Consider the following 18,491-nt stretch of genomic DNA (forward strand, 5'->3'; position numbering starts at 1 on the left):
TTGCTGGACAGAAACCCTTTGTTCTTAACCACGTGTATCACTCTCTTCACAAAGTGAATCAATTCTGATGGGATTCAGACTCACAGCCCGAATTTGAAAGGCTTGCTCCTCACGAGAATTCCAGGGGCTAACTGAGGTCTGGAAGCCACAGTGATAAGGCTGCTTCGGGTGACTCAGATTTATTTTCCTATAGCTCAAAGGCAGTTTAGGAAAATCTCAGACTGTATGACACGCTCACTTCCCCTCCTGGTCCTGTGTCTTTCCCCTCTGGTGCTGAGGAAAAAAAAAGGGGGGAGAAAGTAAAGAGGGGAAGGGGTGGGAACTGTGGACCAGAAGTGAGTGGAGGTGGGGGAAGTAGAATGTTGGTGACACCTGTGGGAGGCATAGCCAACCGGCTCCATGGAGATAAGCCCCTCCCCTTCTCCTGCTCCATCTGCGAGTACTTGGGGGTGGGGTTAGGGCAGAGAATGTGGGAAGAGCAAAGGAGACCCTCAGCGACCAGGGTTTTTAGAGGAAGGAGGCATCACACCCACAGTTCTGAGTTGAGGCCTCAGAGGGGCAGGGTTTCCAGAAAGAGTTTGAGCTGAAGCTGTGGGCCCCTTCCCCCAGTTGATGTCCCCCATCCCTCCATAAAGGAATATTCCATGGCAGTTAGGGGCCCTCTCCTGCTGAATGGGTTGTTCTTTTCCAGACCCCAGGTTCTGTGGTGGCCACTGCTCTGCCTGATGAAAACATTTAAATGATGAAGGACAACTGACACTGGCAAGGGAAGAGGGAGATGGGGTGGAGGATAGAAGCGGAGTCAGGGAGCACTCAAGATGGGGACAGGGAACATTAGGGATGAATTCCCTGGGTCAGGAGGAGAAAGTGATGAACATCAGAAGCCTGGAAAGGGTTGGGAGGGCTGGAAAGCAGGATGGGGTGGCGGTGAGCCCGGGACAAGAGGAAGAGGTGCAGAACTGTGTCTCCACCGTTGACAGTAACTGGCCGGTGATTAAGGGCCACAGCGTGAAGCTCCACAGGGTTTCTCCACTGCTCCTGCAGTGCAGGATTACACACAGCTCCTGCTGGATAACGCAGGTGTTGGCCTCAGAGCTCAGCCTGCTCGCCTTCATCCTGCTGGTGATCATGGTCTTCTCCAACAAATGGCTGTGCCTCGAGAGGATCCGTTTCTACCAGCACTGGCCCATGAACGTCACCACCAAAATCTACACGTCAGTTCACATAATGTCCCTGGGGCTTCTGCATATCTACAAATCCAAGAGCTGTTCCAACTCAGAATGGGAAAGGTGAGACCCTTACTCCCTTATCCCACCCCAGGGGCTCCAGCTTGCTTGGCCTCAGCACCCCAGTATTCTTGGCCTTTCCCTCTGGTCAGCCCCACTTTTTTTGACCAGTAAGATGGTTTTACTGGTCCTGAGACCCCCCAGGGATCATTGATCCTCCTCAGTTGGCCAAATCATTTCTCCTGCCCCAATAGGAAGGCTCGCAGCCAAGTCTGTGCTTACAGAAATGTTGTGAGGGAGTTGGATTCTGGGGGTTTGTGAATCACTCATTAATGACACAATTCACTATTATCCTGGGAGAAGAGCCCTAGTGGGTTGGGAATTTCCTTCCTCAAGGCTTTCGGACCCAGAGCTTGAGGAGTCCTCAGAATGCTCTCCCACAGGCCCACGTTCCCAGTTCCCACCGCTGTTCTTCCCCGGCCACAGGCTTTTGCTCTTCTGGGCCAGCTCTGTGTTTCCGCCTCTGGTTACCTTGCTCCTTCCTCCTTCCCAGAGTTCTTGCAGCTACTCCATTTCCCATTCTTGTTAATTTCACCTCTGCTGTCCCCTCATCTCCCAGGTTTGGGTCTCCTTTCTCAACATTTGTGGAAAACCAGAACTTTTGACCCCTGAATTTCACTTCTTTACCTTATTAACTTTTTTTTTAAGTTACGCAGCCATAGATGACTTCCCTGGCAGTCCAGTGGTTAAGCCTTCGCCTTCCAATGCAGGGGTGCAAGTTCCATCCCTGGTCAATGGGAGCTAAGATCCCATATGCCTGGCAGCCAAAAAAATAAAACAGAAAATGGAAGCAATATTGTAACAAATTCAATAAAAGCTTCAAGAAAAAAAAAGCTCCACGTTAAGAAAAAAAAAGTTACACTGCCATTATTTACTTCCATTATGAAAGTGGTCGTGCTTTAGTTGCTAAGTTGTGATTGATTCTTGAGACCCCATGAACTGTAACCCATCAGGCTTCTCAGTCCAAGGGATTTTCCAGGCAAGAATACTGGTGGGGGAGGGGGTGCAGGGGCTGCCATTTCTGTTTCTAGGGGATCTTCCCAGCCTAGGGATCGACCCTGTGTCTCCTTCATTGCAGGCAGTCTCCTGCATTAGCAGGCAGGTTCTTTACCACTGAATCACCAGGGAAGCCCCATCGTGAAAGTAATACATCCTTATTCCAATAAATGTGGGGCTATCATTATCTGCAACCTTATTCTATTTGCTTAAGTTAATCCCCTATCAACTCTAAGAGCTAGGGATAATTATCCTCATATTACAGATGAGGAAATTTAGACTCAGGTTACCTTGTTCAAGATCATAAAGCTATTAGGCTGAACCACAAGACAGGGCCAATTTTTGTCCTCTTTTCACCTGAACAGATTCATACATAACAACCTAATAATGGCAGGTTTACAATTATAATTCAGATTTGTCTGGCTCAAAAACATAACCACCTACGTGAGTTTTTGCTCTATAGGTTACTCAAAGACAGTCAGTCAGTTCAGTTCAGTTCAGTCGCTCAGTTGTGTCCGACTCTCTGTGACCCCATGAATCACAGCACGCCAGGCCTCCCTGTCCATCACCAACTCCCGGAGTTCACTCAAACTCATGTCCATCGAGCTGGTGATGCCATCCATCCATCTCATTCTCTGTCATCCTCTTCTCCTTCCGCCCCCAATCCCTCCCAGCATCAGAGTCTTTTCCAGTGAGTCAACTCGTCGCATGAGGTGGCCAAAGTATTGGAGTTTCAGTTTTAGCATCAGTCCTTCCAATGAACACCCAGGATTGATCTCCTCTAGAATGGACTGGCTGGATCTCCTTGCAGTCCAAGGGACTCTCAAGAGTCTTCTCCAGCACCACAGTTCAAAAGCATCAATTCTTCGGCGATGAGCTTTCTTCACAGTCCAACTCTCACATCCATACATGACCACAGGAAAAACCATAGCCTTGACTAGACGGACCTTGGTTGGCAAAGTAATGTCTCTGCTTTTTAATATGCTGTCTAGGTTGGTCATAACTTTCCTTCCAAAGAGTAAGCGTCTTTTAATTTCATGGCTGTAATCAGCATCTGCAGTGATTGGATGTTTATTCAGCACTCAGTTTTTTTCCAGGCTTCTTTTTAAAAAAATTGAACACGTTTTGAATAATTTTTACATAGTTATATTCATTCTTCATAAACTATTTTATATCTCTTAGATTATTTTTATTACTTATTTTGTATTATTTAAAAATTTATGAGATATAATAAACACCCATATTAAGACTATACTATTCAACTTAATAGATTTGTTAATTGTGACTTGACTATCTTATTTATCTATTCTTGACAAATTTATTTCCAGTTTCGTACTTAAGAAAAAAGGACCAACAAAGCTTGCTAATCATGAAGATTTTCCTGTGTTTAGTATCTCTGGAATAGATTTCCTAAAGTGGGTTTAATGGATCAAAGAGTATAACCATCATGAGGCTTTTTAATAAAATTTTCCATGTTGATTTCAAAAAGTATGAAAACAATTTATGCTTCCACTAACAGTGTACGAAGAGGCTGTTTCATTGTAACTTTGTCAGCAATGACTGTTTATTATGTTTTAAAATTTTATTTTATCAAAGTATAATTGATTTAAAATGTGTTAATTTCTGCTCTATAGCAAAGTGATTCAGTTATATACATACATATTTTTTCATATTCTTTTTAAAGTTATGACAACTTTAAATACATGAATATATTATTTTTTTAATTTAAAAAGTTGCACAATTATTGTTAGAATGCAGAAAGTTTAAGAAAGAAAATAGAAATCACCTAAAATTTCTTCACACAGATATAGCCACAGTTGACATTGTAATGGATTTACTTCCAGTTTTTTGTGTATCTATAGAAAATAAATACAAATAAATATATATATGTAGCTTTATTTTTGTTTTAACAAATATATATTTTAATTTTTCAAAGTTGTAATCATTTTACATGCTCAGTGTTGTAAACTCCACTTTTCAGTGGTAAGCATATTATTTGTATCATAAAATAATTATTCTATAAATATCTATGTTAAAAATGTATTTGATTACATAGTATATGAACACAGTGAAAATTCGAAAACACAACAGATTAAAGTGAGCCTTCCACCTTTCAGGTTCCCTCCTTAGATTCTATCTGGAGACATTGATCTATCATATCATGGTTTTTAATGAACACATAATAATCTAATGTGCGGGTACCTTATAACTTAACAACTCTCTTGTTAGACATATAAATAATTCTGGAAAGAAGATCTCTGTACATAAATTTTGATGCGTATCTTGGATTGTTTCCTTAACATAAATTCCAAGAGGATGTATTGCTGGGGCAAAGGGTCTTAAAAATTTAGATTTGGGTAGCATCTCTGATCACACATCAGAGATCCTACCCACCAGTAGTGTGTGAAAGCACCTCTTCTCTCTAAATCCTTTCTAACACTAGATATGGTCAATTTTGTTTTGATCTTTGCTAATTTGATAGACCAAAAAAAATCACATTTAATTTGTAGTTCTTATTGTTGAGTTTCATGTTTTTATTGGACATTGGTGTTTTTTTGAGAACTGCAGTTTAAGTCATCTGTCCAGCTTCTCCTTTGAGGCATTTGTTTTCATATGGTTGGGGTTATCACACAATCTCCATATCAAGAATCTTTGCCTATTTAATAAGTGAAAGTGATATTGTATTATTGTTATCTCAAATGTGCAATTGTTTGGTTGTTTCCTTGTATTTGCTCATTTGATTATATTTTGTATTTTGCGAATTTTTAGTTCATCCTGTTTTCTCATTTTCCCTAGACAGTTTTAAGCTGTGGACAAATCAACCAGCTTTTGGGGTGGCCAAGATTACCTTCTGCCTGGCCTTGGGGCTGGGTATCATCCTTACCATCTGGTTGCATCTGCCGTACATACCTGGTCTTCAGAAATTGCTCTATTTTGGCTGGATTGGGACTGTCATGAGCTTCTGTGAAGGTGCCCTCTATCTCTGGAAAAGGTCCTTAGTTTCTCCTAACTCACATCTTCCTGGCACTTCTTCCTCTTCCTTTCTTTGGGAGTGGGGTCTGGGTTTGTGGGTGGTGGGAGAACAGAACTAGTAGTTGTTGACTGAGAACTGAGTTCCATTGATTCCTGGTCACTGGTAGGGTGGAGGTGGAGAGGTCTATTCCCATGAACCTCTGGGACCAGGTGCTCTGTGTGCACTGATGGGGTTGTGGTTTGTGACTGTGGTTCAGCAGATGAGGAAGAATGCTTTAGGAATTCTCGAATGAAAATAAGATCCCCTTGCACTCCCTTTGTCTCCTAGTTTTCTTTGTTTTCTTCACCCTCATACTGTTCCCTGTTAACATCTGGCTCTTCGAATTGAGAAAGAATTTATCAATCCCCCTCTGCTGGAGCTACTTCATTGGTTGGCTGGTGTTTATCCTGTATGTCATCTGTGGTGAGTGGCCCAGAGGGCCCTGGGAAGCAGGGAACACAGGTGGGTCAGGGCAGAGAAAGTGTGGCGGGAGAGGGCTGTCAATCCCCAGGGATAGGTTCTTAGAGACTTTTCTTCCCCTTGGCCTCACTGCTTGCCACTTGTTCCTCCCAATCTCTGACTTTTGTCTCCCCTTTCTCCTTGTCCTTTCCCAGCAGTCCTCTGCTACTTCAACCATGGAAAGTTCTGGTGTCTGATTCTGAGCCATCCCGCCAGCAGCAGCAGCAGTTCCAGCTCTGAACATGAATCTGTGAGTGAGCTGGTTACCTCCAACACAACTGTCAGCCAGGAGAAAGTCCTGGACCCTGAGCAAAAGAAGGCATCCTTGCCTCCAAGTCCTGTTTATTCCTCTAGATCTGCCTCCTCATCCTTCCCCTCTCCAAACCCTGAAGTAGGCTGGCCCTCATCACTGCAAGGAATTAGAGAGGGAGGACTTTAGGCCAGCTCTGCACACCACTTCCTTGTTCCTGCCTTGCCTACAGCTTAGATGATGGAGAATAAATTGTCTCTTATTTATCATGTCCGGCAGTTGTTGAGACAAGACAAGAGCTTGAAGAAGGAGAGGGAGGATGAACAAGTGTGTTTCCCAGTTCTTTCTGCCGAGGGGCCTTTCGGCTCACTTTGGTCCTCAAGCCTGCCCATCTCTCCCCCCAGCAAGCACACTTGTATACAGGTAAACACCTCTGGGAGCTAAACTTCTTTCAACTTTGTTACCTCTGCCCTAACATTTATTATTAGTAGCTGGAGAGTCTTCAGGAGAGAGATATCACTATTGAACTTGATGGTTTACTCACAGTGAAGGGTTCAAAAGCAAAATGACCCTAGGGTAAAGAAGCAGGTTAAACAAGGAAAGCCCAATAGAGGGTATGGTTGTGCCCCCAGCAGCAATCCCACCTACAGTGTCCAGCTCAGATGATTGAGAACTCAAAAAGCCCTGTGTCTGGGTACCACCAGCATCAACTCAAACTGTACCACCACAACCTTCACCAGCTCCTCCACTACCACCACCACTTCCACCATCATCCCACCACCACCACTACCTTCACCAGCTCCTCCACCACCACCACCTGAAACTCTTCCATCACCACCCCTAACTTCACCTCCCTGACTCTCTGGCTGTTACAGCTTTCTACTCCATCTCCCACGCCCACCACTCTGTAACAACGGGACTGACACAGAGCAAGAAAGGAAAACAGTAGGATCAGGCCCTGTGGTCAAAAGACAAGTTACACATGTGTGCTATAAACCCAGGCTCACAAAGACATGTGGCCTCTGGTTTAGGCAGTGCTGGCCTAGACTATTGGGATTTGGATATCTTGCACTTTGCTGGCCTTATATGACTGATCCATATCATGTTATATCCCTCCAGCTAGAGCCCCGATGCCAGCAAGCTGGGAGTGCAGGGACAAATTGTGAATGGATTGGATATGTTAAAAAAAATATATGTGTTATTATTGAACCATATGATATTGCTGTTTCAGCAGTTAAATATTGACAATTTCATATGATTCAACCTAATATATATACAAATTCATATGATTCAATCTAATATATATGCCTGATATCTATTTTATTTGAGCTTTTTTTAAAAGATTCCTATCTTTACCCTACCTGACTAGCAGCTGTAGAATTTCTAACCTAGCTTCAAGCAAATATTCTGAACAAAGAACCTAACGCAGTGTCTTGACAATTAGGCAGAACAGACATTCCACAAACCCCTGCTCAGTGTCCTCCTTATGCTCCTCCCACAGGTAGCTGGCAAGGGTTTGTGGGAGGATTTATTGAATCAGTCATCCTGGGGAAGGGACACAAAACATAGATGTGTCATGACCACTGCCTTAGAAATAGATAAAATCTAATTAGAGAAAGCGATTCTGTAATTCTGTAGGAGTCATACACTCAAGTGCCTACAGAGGCTAGGCAGGTAACCTAAATAAATATGGGTGCCACTATTCCAGTCTATATATAATTTTCCTCTTTTGATAAAGGCCTGATATATTATTTATTGCTGGATAACAAACTACCCCCAAATTTAGCCACTTAAAATAATAAATATTATCTCACATGGTTTCTGGGGTCAGGAATCTGGGATCAAATTAGCTGAATTGTTCTTGCTCAGGTTCTCTCATAAAGTGACAGTCAGGATGTCAGATGAGTCATCTGAAGTCTGCTGATGTTATCTGAAGGCTTGACTGGGGCTGGAGGATCCACTTCTAATATAGTTGCTCAGTTCCTTCCCACAAGGGCTTCTTCATGCGCTGCTTCAGGGCTAGCTACCCCCACAGACAGCCATTGAAGAAAGCAACGAGGAGGAAGCTCCAGTGCCTTTTATGACCTATTCTTGGGAGAAATCCTCCGTCACTTCCATCATAGTTCTTTCGGTTGGAAGCAAGTCACTAGGTTCACCCCACACTCAAGGGGAGGAGAGTTAAGATATACCTATCGAGGGAAAGAGTATCAAGAATTTGTGGGGGAACTTCCTTGGTGGTCCAGTAGTTAAGACTCCATGCTTCCACTGCAGGTGGCATGGGTTAGATCCCTGGTTGGGGAACAAAGATCCCATATGCCACACAGTGTGTCCAAATTTTAAAAAGAGAGAATTTGTGGGTATATTTTAAAGTCACCAGAGTCTGCCTTCTGGTCATACATTATTTGCATTCTCCCCACAAGCAAAATATGCTCACCTATCCCAAGGCCCCCCAAAGTCTCATCCTATTCCAACATCAATCAGCTGAAACTTTAGAATCTTGCTGTGTTATAAATGATGGAGTTAAGTCCCCCCTGTGAGGTCTTTAAGAACTGTTCCAACTTGGCTGTGGCAATGCCACTTGAGAGGTAAAAGAAATTAGAGGCCCCTATGGGACATCCTCTGGTGGTCCAGCGGCTAAGACTCCATGCTCCCAATGCAGGGGGCCTGGGTTCAATCCTTGGGTCAGGGAACTAGATCTCACATGCTGCAACTAAGACCCAGTGCAGCAAAAAAAAAAAAACAACACCAAATATATTTTTTAAAAAAGAAAGAAATTAGAGGTCCTAGAAGAGGGGGACATGGCATGACACATGGGACGAACACCTTGGGAACAGGCTCAAGCGAGCAGATGGACAGCTGAGAGAGAGAGTGTGAGGACCTGGGGGCAAACGTCATTACTGGGGTCCGGGTGGAGTCCACAAGCAAAAGGCGTGAGGGGATTTACTGCTGCATTTGAGTGTTACTAGGTCACAGAGCGGAGAAGGCAATGGCACCCCACTCCAGTACTATTGCCTGGAAAATCCCATGGACGGAGGAGCCTGGTAGGCTGCAGTCCATGGGGTCGCGAAGAGTCGGACACGAGTGAGCGACTTCATTTTCACTTTTCACTTTCATGCACTGGAGAAGGAAATGGCAACCCACTCCAGTATTCTTGCCTGGATAATCCCAGGGATGGGGGAGCCTGTTGGCCTGCCGTCTATGGGGTCTCACAGAGTCAGACATGACTGAAGTGACTTAGCAGCAGCAGCAGGTCACAGAGAGGGGAGGCCCAGAAGAGGAACTTGTGGCAGGAACTAAACCAACCACACCCCACTGGTACACCTGGTTACCTGGTCACCTGGTGAGGCAACAGGAAAATATGAATGTTCAGAATTTTGCAGTACATTTGCCTGCTATTATGGACTGAGTTTTGTTTCCCCCCAAATTCATATGTTAAAGCCTTAATTCTCAGTACCTCAGAAAGTGACTATGCTTGGAGACAGGGTCTTTAAAGAGGTGATTAAATTAAAATGAGGTTATAGGGTGGGTCCTACACAAACTGACTGGTATCCTTATAAGAAGAGAATAGGAATAGAGACATCAGGGTTGTGTATGCATAGAAGAAAGACCACATGAAGACACAGAGAAGGTGACCACCAGCAAACCAAGTAGGAAGATCTCAGAAGAAACCAAACCTATGTATACCTTGATCTTGGCTCTAGTCTCCAGAAGTGTTAGAAAATAAATCTCTGTTATTTAAACCACCCAGTATTTGGTCCTTTGTTATGGCAGTCCTAGAAACCAACACACCATCTAAATCAAGTGCAAGTATAGATGAGGCTCTTTGGATGTAATTCCCTAAGTACATATCCTGAATACCTGTGAGCTAAAGAGACAAGTGATCATCCCCTGCACACCCAGGATACAAGGGTGGGACAGTCAAAGGATAACCATGGTACACATTATCATTTAAAAAGGAGGGACATAAGGGACTTCCCTGGTGGTCCATTGGCTAAGACTCCTTGCCCCCACTGCAGGGGGCAAGGGTCCGATCCCTGGTAGGGGAACTAAAATCCCACATTCTGCAATGTGCAGCTGAAAAGAATAAATTAAATGAAAATTTAAAAATAAAAAGGAGGGATATGAGAGGCACATAGGAGTCACTGGTTCATAGCAGTTCTGAAATCCAGCTGGGAAAATGTTGAAAACTCCTTGATTAGGACTCAGCCTATCTCTGCCCAGGAGTGAGTCTCCATTGTTCTTTTTATTATTTTTTTAAAGATAAAATCCATATACCATAAAATTTACCATTTAAAAGTGTACAAGTTGGTTGTTTTAGTATGTTTATGTTGTGCAACATCACCACTATTCAATTCCAAAACATTTTTACCACTCGAATCACTCCTCATTCCCCACCCAGTCCCTGGCAACTACTAATCTACTTTCTATGGATTGCCTATTCTGGGCAATTCAGTTAAATGGAATCATACAATATGTGACTTTCTGTGTCTGGCTTCTTTTATATAGCATAATGCTTTCAAGGTTTGTTCATATTATAAAGTATGTCACTACTTCATTCTGGTTTATGGCTGAATAATATTCCACTGCATGGATATGCTATATTTTATTTATCTATTTGTAAGCTGATGGACATTTGGGACTTTGGGCTCTCTTGCATAATTTTGCTATAAACATGAATATGTAAGTTTTCATACATAATATTTTCAGTTTCCTAGGGAATGTAAATAGTGGAATTTCTGGGTCATATGGTAATTTCCACAGTATCAGATGTTGGCAGTGGTGTGGAATAACGGGAACTCTCCTTCATTGTTGGTGGGAATGGAGAATGGTACAACCACTTCAGAAGACAGTTTGAAAATTTCTTACCAAACTAAATGTACTGTTACCATATGATCCTTCAGTTACACACCTAGGTATTTACCCAAATGAACTGAAAACTTATGCCCATACACAAACTTGCATTTAATTATAGCAACTTTATTTATGATTGCCAAAAATTGGAAGCAATCTAAATGTCCATCAGTGGGTGAATGGAGGGAATTCCCTGGTGGTCCAGTGGTTAGGACCTGGTGCTTTCACTGTCAGGGTCCTGGGTTCAATCCCTGGTCAGGGAACTAAGATCCCACACACAAGTCAAAAAAAAAAAAAAAAGACTGTTTGCATGGAATCCTGCTCCTGCAAGCCCAAGAATTACTGCTGTGTATCCTCATGTTCATAGGTCCCCAGGCCTAAGGACTGGTCATAGGAAGGCAAAGTTGTCTGCCCTCTTAGTACGACTCTGACAATTAAAAAATTGGTGGGTGGGGGAAGACATTTCAAATTTACAGAAAAGTTGCAAGAACAGTACAAAAGTTGCAAGGACAGTACAAAGAATTCCATTATATTCTTCACCCAGATTTCCCCAAATGTTAATGTTACTACATTTGCTTTGCATCTCTTCTTTCTTCCCTCCTTCCCTCTCCCTGTCATTCCCTCTATCCCCCTCCACACCCTTTATTTTTCCTCTACTGTTTGAGATTAAGTTGCAGACATGATGCCCCTTTATCTCTGAATACTTCAATGCCTAGTTCTTAAAAACAAGGTGCATAACCACACCTTGTTTTCCATAACCACAGTGTAAGTCTCAAGATCAGGAAATTTACACATATCATAATATAAGCTTCAAATAATATTTATATTTTGCCAATTGTCCCCGTGATGTCCACTATAAAAGAAAATCCTGGATCATGCATCATATTCAGTTGCCATGTCTCTTTCAACCACTTTAACTGGAAGAGTTTCTCAGTCTTTCAATGCCTTCCTAACATTGACCAGCTATTTTGTAGGATGCCCCTCCATCTGGGTTAGTCCCATGTGTCTTCATAATTACATTCAGGTGATACATTTTTGGTAGAAATGTCACAGAAATGTTGCTGTGTTCTCAGTGCATCATATCAAGAGGCACCGGCACCAGTACCAGTGCCAACACTGGGATGTTTATTTGATCACCACCTTAAGGTGGTGTCTGCCAGGTTTTTCTGCTGAGGATCTGACCAAGTCCACTTCCCCTGCTAGAAGTCCTCTGATGCAATTGAGGCAGAATAGAGACTGTTCACTGCTGAACTGCAAACAATCCGTCAAAATTCAGCTGAAGTGACTTTTGTGTGGATCCCTCACCGAGCTTCCTTTTACAGACTTGTAAGTCTTTACTGGGACTTTGATGGTGGTCCAATGGTTAAGACTCCACACTTCCACTGCAGGGAGGCAGGTTTGCTTTCTGGTTGGGGAGCTAAGATCCTTCATGCCACCTGGTATGGTCAAAATATAAAATTAACTGGCTTCCCTGATGGCTCAGTGCTAAAGAATCTGCCTGCCAACACAGGAGATATGGGTTTGATCCCTGATCCAGGATGCCCATGCTCTGCAACAAGAGAAGACACAGCAATGAGAAGCCTGCATACTGCAACTAAAGAGTGGCCTTCTCTCACTACAAACAGAGGAAAGCCTGTGCAGCAACAAAGACCCAGCATAGCCAAAAGTAAATAAACAAAATTATTGGAAAAGACCTGGATGGTGGGAAAGATTAAAGGCAAAAGGAGAAGGGGGCAGTAGAGTATGAGATGGTTAGACAGCATCACCAACAATGGATGTGAGTTTGAGCAAACTCAGGGAAATAGTGAAGGACAGGGAAGCCTGCCATGCTAACATTCCATGGGGCTGCAAAGAGTCAGATACAACTTAGCAACTGAACAACAATAATATTAAAAAAAAAAAACCAAACCTTTGCTTTGTGCCCTATTTCAGCATTTAGCACTCTCTACACGACTGAGCGACTGAACTGAACTGAACTGAACCGTAACTGCTGACTTGATGGGAATCTAACACACTGCCTGGCACATAGTTGGTGTTTATAAGTGTATTATGAATGAATGAAGGTGATAGGCTAGAGAAGTGGGTGGGTGAGGAGAGAATAAAGAGGGAAAGCCAAGACTGATCAGTTTCCACGAGGCTCTCTTCCTGATACAGGGAGTACCTGCGTCTGGAGAGGAGGAAGGGTGGCTGCTTCCAGGCATCAGGACTGGCTCCCTCCACTCCACTCACAGCAGAGGCAGTGTTTCAAGACTGGGAGGCTGGTGGGTTATTACTGGTGATCTGGGTTAAGTGTTGAGGCAAGATCTTAGTGGCCCCTGCATTCAAGGCAGCCATTTCCAGGATTCCTGTCACTGCACCAGGAGAAAGGCCTAGGGAGGGCGTGACATCCTCTAAAGAACCATATATTCGTGCTGAGAGGGCATGGGGGGAGGGGAGAGAGGCAAACATCTGGTCCCTGGATGACCTGGCTGTGCAAAACCCAAGGAGGAAAGCTGATAAGACCTCATCTGCTAGTAGTAACGAGGGAAGTGTCTAAAAGTGAAAAGAAACCCTAGACCAAAGTTCCAGGTGTGAAGTTATTCTGAGCAAGGAACTCCTCGACAGAAAGGATGCAGAAGTTCAAACTGAACAGGAAGATTCTACAAAGGCGCTTTGGGGAAGCAAAAGGCAAAATATCAGGACCCAATTTCAAAAGGAAAAAAAGAGAAAATAGAATTAGATCCAACCTATATACTTGTGTGTGTGTGTATATATATATAAAACATATTATATATATAGTTAATTATAAATAAGAAAATTAGACATAAGATAAACACGCTTGTAAAAGGCAAAGCCTCATATTAAAGCGGAAAGCCAACTGGCTCAGGAAGTTCATATTTCCTGCTCACTTTGTTTGCTTGGAAAACACAGCAGAGCAGACCATCTGGGGTAATTAATTCTGGGGTAAAAATGTCAGAACTTGGGTAAACAAAGAGTAGTGCCAAGATAACAGCAATCAAGGGGAACTAGGAACCAAAAACAGAAACCAAGTTGCACTAATTCAAAGGAACAGAGTTCTGAACAAAATTCAGAAGAAGATTCTGGGGACAAACCTATTCTGTGTTGGCTAATTTTTGAACAACAGAGGGTTCTTTTACATTTAAGGTAGCTCAGGTTTCAAATCAATTTCTGTAAAAATTCTACAAAGGAAAGATGTGTAAATCACATGTTCAAAAACAGCTCCTCTCCCCGTAAAACCTTTCTCCTCAAAATCCCACAACCCAAAGCCACCAAATCTGAAAAGGTTAAAATAACTGTGCAGAGGTAACTGGCCTACACAGTGTTGAAGCTCACCTTGGTGAACCATGCTTTAGTTGTCAGAAAGCCTGCAGAATAAATTGGAAGCAAAAATTTAAAGCTGAGCTTCTCAGACACCTCCCCCTTCCGGTCTCAGTGCCAACTAATGACATTCCAATGTGTAGCCTCAAAAAACTACTGGGAATAGCATCTCGGAAATAACAAAAGAAAATGTTTCTTCTTCCCCTAGAGCTGAAAAAAAAAGCAGATTCTATTCCACAATATAAGGCTGCTGCTGCTAAGTCGCTTCAGTTGTGTCAGACTCTGTGCAACCCCATAGATGGCAGCCCACCAGGCTCCCCCGTTGCCGGGATTCTCCAGGCAAGAACACTGGAGTGTTCTTGCCATTTCCTCCTCCAATGCATGAAAGTGAAAAGTGAAAGTGAAGTTGCTCAGTAGTGTCCAACTCTTAGCGACCCCATGGACTGCAGCCTACCAGGCTCCTCCATCCATGGGATTTTCCAGGCAAGAGTACTGGAGTGGGGTGCCATTGCCTTCTCCACAATATAAGGCTAGCTTTGACAAAGTTGTAAGTAGAAAATACTCACTAAAGCATCAATCTGAATCTCTCATCTTCTCTCAAAATATTATATTTGCAAACCATATGTCTGAAAAGGAGTTAATATTCAAAATATGAACTTCCAGATGTTCAAGCTGGATTTAGAAAAGGCAGAGGAACCAGAGATCAAATTGCCAACATATGTTGGATCATCAAAAAAGCAAGAGAGTTCCAGAAAAACATCTACTCCTGCTTTATTGACTACACCAAAACCTTTGACTATGTGGATGACAACAAACTGTCGAAAATTCTTCAAAAGACAGGAAAACCAGATCACCTGACCTGCCTCTTGAGAAATCTGTATGCAGGTTAGGAAGCAACAGTTAGAACTGGACATGGAACAACAGACTGGTTCCAAATAGGAAAAGGAATACATCAAGGCTGTATATTGTCACCCTGCTTATTTAACTTATACGCAGAGTACATCATGAGAAATGTTGGACTGAAGGAAGCACAAGCTGGAATCAAGATTGCTGGGAGAAATATCAATAACCTCAGATACGCAGATGACACCATCCTTATGCCAGAAAGCAAAGAAGAACTAAAGAGCCTCTTAATGAAAGAGAAAGAGGAGAGTGAAAACATTGACTTAAGACTCAACATTCAGAAAACTAAGATCATGGCATCTGGTCCCATCACTTCATGGCAAATAGATGGGGAAACAGTGGAAACAGTGACAGACTTCATTTTCTTGGGCTCCAAAATCACTGCAGATGGTGACTGCAGCAATGAAATTAAAAGACATTTGTTCCTTGGAAGAAAAGCTATGACCAACCTAGACAGCATATTAAAAAGCAGGGACATTACTTTGCCAACAAAGGTCCGTCTAGTCAAAGCTATGGTTTTTACAAGTAGTCATGTATGGATGTGAGATTTGGACTGTAAAGAAAGTTGAGCGCCGAAGAATTGATGCTTTTGAACTGTGGTGTTGGAGAAGACTCTTGAGAGTTCCTTGGACAGCAAGGAGATCCAACCAGTCCATCCTAAAGGAAATCAATCCTGAATACTCATTGGAAGGACTGATGCTGAAGCTGAAATTCCAATACTTTGGCCACCTGATGTGAAGAACTGACTCACTGGAAAAGACCCTGATGCTGGGAAAGATTGACAGCAGGAGGAGAAGGGGACGACAAGAGGATGAGATGGTTGGATGGCATCACCGACTCAATGGACATGAGTTTGAGTAAACTCAGGGAGTCGGTGATGGACAGGGAGGCCTGGTGTATTGCAGTCCTTTAGGACTTCCCTAAGGGTCCAGTGGTTAAGAATCTGCCCTGCAAGGCAGTGGTGTGGGTTCTTTGCAATGCAGGAAGTTTGGGTTCAATCCCTGGTTACGGAACTAAGATGCCACATGCTCATCAGTTCAGTTCAGTTGCTCAGTTGTGTCCAACTCTTTGCAACCCCATGAACTGCAGCATGCCAGGCCTCCCTGTCCATCACCAACTCTTGGAGTCCACCCAAGCCCATGTCCATTGAGTCGATGATGCCATCCAACCATCTCATCCTCTGTCGTCCCCTTCTCCTCCTGCCTTCAATCTTTCCCAGCATCAGGGTCTTTTCCAGTGAGTCAGTTCTTCACATCAGGTGGCCAAAATATTGGAGTTTCAGCTTCAACATCAGTCCTTCCAATGAACACCCAGGACTGATCTCCTTTAGGATGTACTGGTTGGATTTCCTCACAGTCCAAGAGACTCTTAAGCGTCTTCTCCAACACCACAGTTCAAAAGCATCAATTCTTCGGTGCTCAGTTTTTTTTATAGTCCAGCTCTCACATCCATACATGACCACTGGAAAAGCCATAGCCTTGACTAGATGGACCTTTGTTGGCAAAGTAATGTCTCTGCTTTTCAATATGCTGTCTAGGTTGGTCATAACTTTCCTTCCAAGGAGTAAGTGTCTTTTAATTTCATGGCTGCAATCACCACATGCTCATAGCTCGGCAAAAAAACCCCACCCAAAACATAAAACAATCAAACATACAGAAGCAGAGATAGAATGGTGGTTGCCAGGGGTTGGGAGGAGGGGGAAATGGGGAGCTACTATTCAAGGGGTATAAAGTTTCGACTATGCAAGATGATTAAATCTTAAACATCAGCTATACAACTTTCTGTCTACAGTCAACAATGCCTTTCAAATTTGTTAAGGGGTAGGATCACCGGGTAGGATCACTTAACACACTTTGTTAAATGTTCTGACCACAGCAAAAGTGTGTTTGAAAACCAGAATTGCTCTCTCCACTCCACTCCAGAACCACCCCGGGAGCAGGAAGAGAACCAAGGGGCGCTCAACCTTGAAGGGCTGAGTGTATCCTGACCCAGGGCTCCAGGACCAGCCTGTGGCTTGGAATGCGGGTGGGCATGTGAACAGACAGAGGGCACTGAACCTTGTGTGGGCAGAGGCCAGGAGGGAGGGCCCAGTTCAACACAGACCTGGATGGGACTTGCCCACATCGGCTGCTCTCCTGCCTCCAAATCTTTTTTTTTTTGGAGGAAGGGACTTGCTTTAGTTTGACTGGTCATTCTGAGTGAGACTGAACTCTGTGAAAGTTCCCTAAACTAGATGGAGAACAAGCCCCTTCCCCATGCCCATCCTCTCTCACAAACCTGATCACAGTTGAATTATCATCCCAATTTACAGGTGAGCTTGGAGCTCAAGAGACTCCTTCAAGGTTATGTATCAAGTTTACATGCTTGAGTCTGGGCGGGGGGGCGGATGCTACAGATCTTTACTTCATCCCCTCTTGTAGCTCAGATGGTAAAGAATCTGCCTTCAATGCAGGAGACCTGGGTTCGATGCCTGGGTCAGGAAGATCCCCAGGAGAAAGCAATGACAACCCACTCCAGTATTCTTGCCTGGAGAATCCCATGGACAGAGGACCCTGGCAGGCTATAGTCCATGGGGTTGCAAGAGTCGGACACGACTGAGCGACTAAACCATCACCACCTTACTTCACTGTTACGTCAAATCATCTTTAGCCCATTCTTCATTTATTTTTCCCGGTAAAATTGAGTTCTGGAGGCCTCATAATTGAATTCCAGAGATTAGCCTTAAAAATGCAAATCTTAATAATGAACAAAAGGAGCCGCAGGAAGATATGGCAACATTCCCTTCCTCCTGTGTGCCTGGAGGGAGAGACACTGTTCTGTATTATAAGACCAAGCCAAGGGGACTTCCCTGGCAGTCCAGGGGTTAGGACTCCATCAAAAAACAAACAAACAAACAAAATAACTAACCCAAATAATCTAGCTGGACAAGGTATTAAATTCTTTCTCAAGAATTGATATTGAAGATTTGTAAGAATGTAACTGGAACTCATTTCTTCAGTTTTCTGTTCAAGTAAAACTGCCTGTGTTATTTGAATGGGGTGGGGGGAGCAGCGTTCTAAGGCTTTGGACATTGTTGCCATACATCCTTAAAAACTGCCTCCTAAAAAACTGTCATTCTGGGGCTTCCCTGGTGGTCCAGTGGTTGAGAGTCTGTGCTCCCACTGCAGGACGCATAGGTTCTATCCCTGTTCGGAAAAAACCTAAGATCCCATATGTTGTGTGACCAAAAAAAAACCAAGAAAACAAAAACAAACAAAATCTGTCATTCTGATTGTTGTTTAGTGGCTCAGTCAGGTCTCACTCTTTTTGACCCTGTGGACAATAGCCCGCCAGGCTCCTCTGTCCATGGGATTTCCCAGGCAAGATGTTGTTTAGTGGCTCAGTCAGGTCTCACTCTTTTTGACCCTGTGGACAA

At 43.5% G+C, this 18,491-nt stretch overlaps 1 protein-coding gene across 1 annotated transcript; it reads left to right on the plus strand.

Annotated features, from left to right (window-relative positions):
- The first annotated feature begins 840 nt into the window (after positions 1-840).
- ODF4 (outer dense fiber of sperm tails 4) lies at positions 841-6,825 on the plus strand. The gene is given in 6 exon segments (XM_088829433.1): positions 841-1,274; positions 1,276-1,289; positions 5,079-5,252; positions 5,584-5,718; positions 5,910-6,145; positions 6,655-6,825. Coding segments are annotated over 6 exon segments (1,164 nt in total).
- Positions 6,826-18,491: the final 11,666 nt, after the last annotated feature.

The sequence above is a fragment of the Moschus berezovskii genome, chromosome 20 (assembly GCF_049115385.1).
Source record: "Moschus berezovskii isolate FMDL1 chromosome 20, NW_MosBer_1.0, whole genome shotgun sequence".
NCBI classification, from domain to species: domain Eukaryota; kingdom Metazoa; phylum Chordata; class Mammalia; order Artiodactyla; family Moschidae; genus Moschus; species Moschus berezovskii.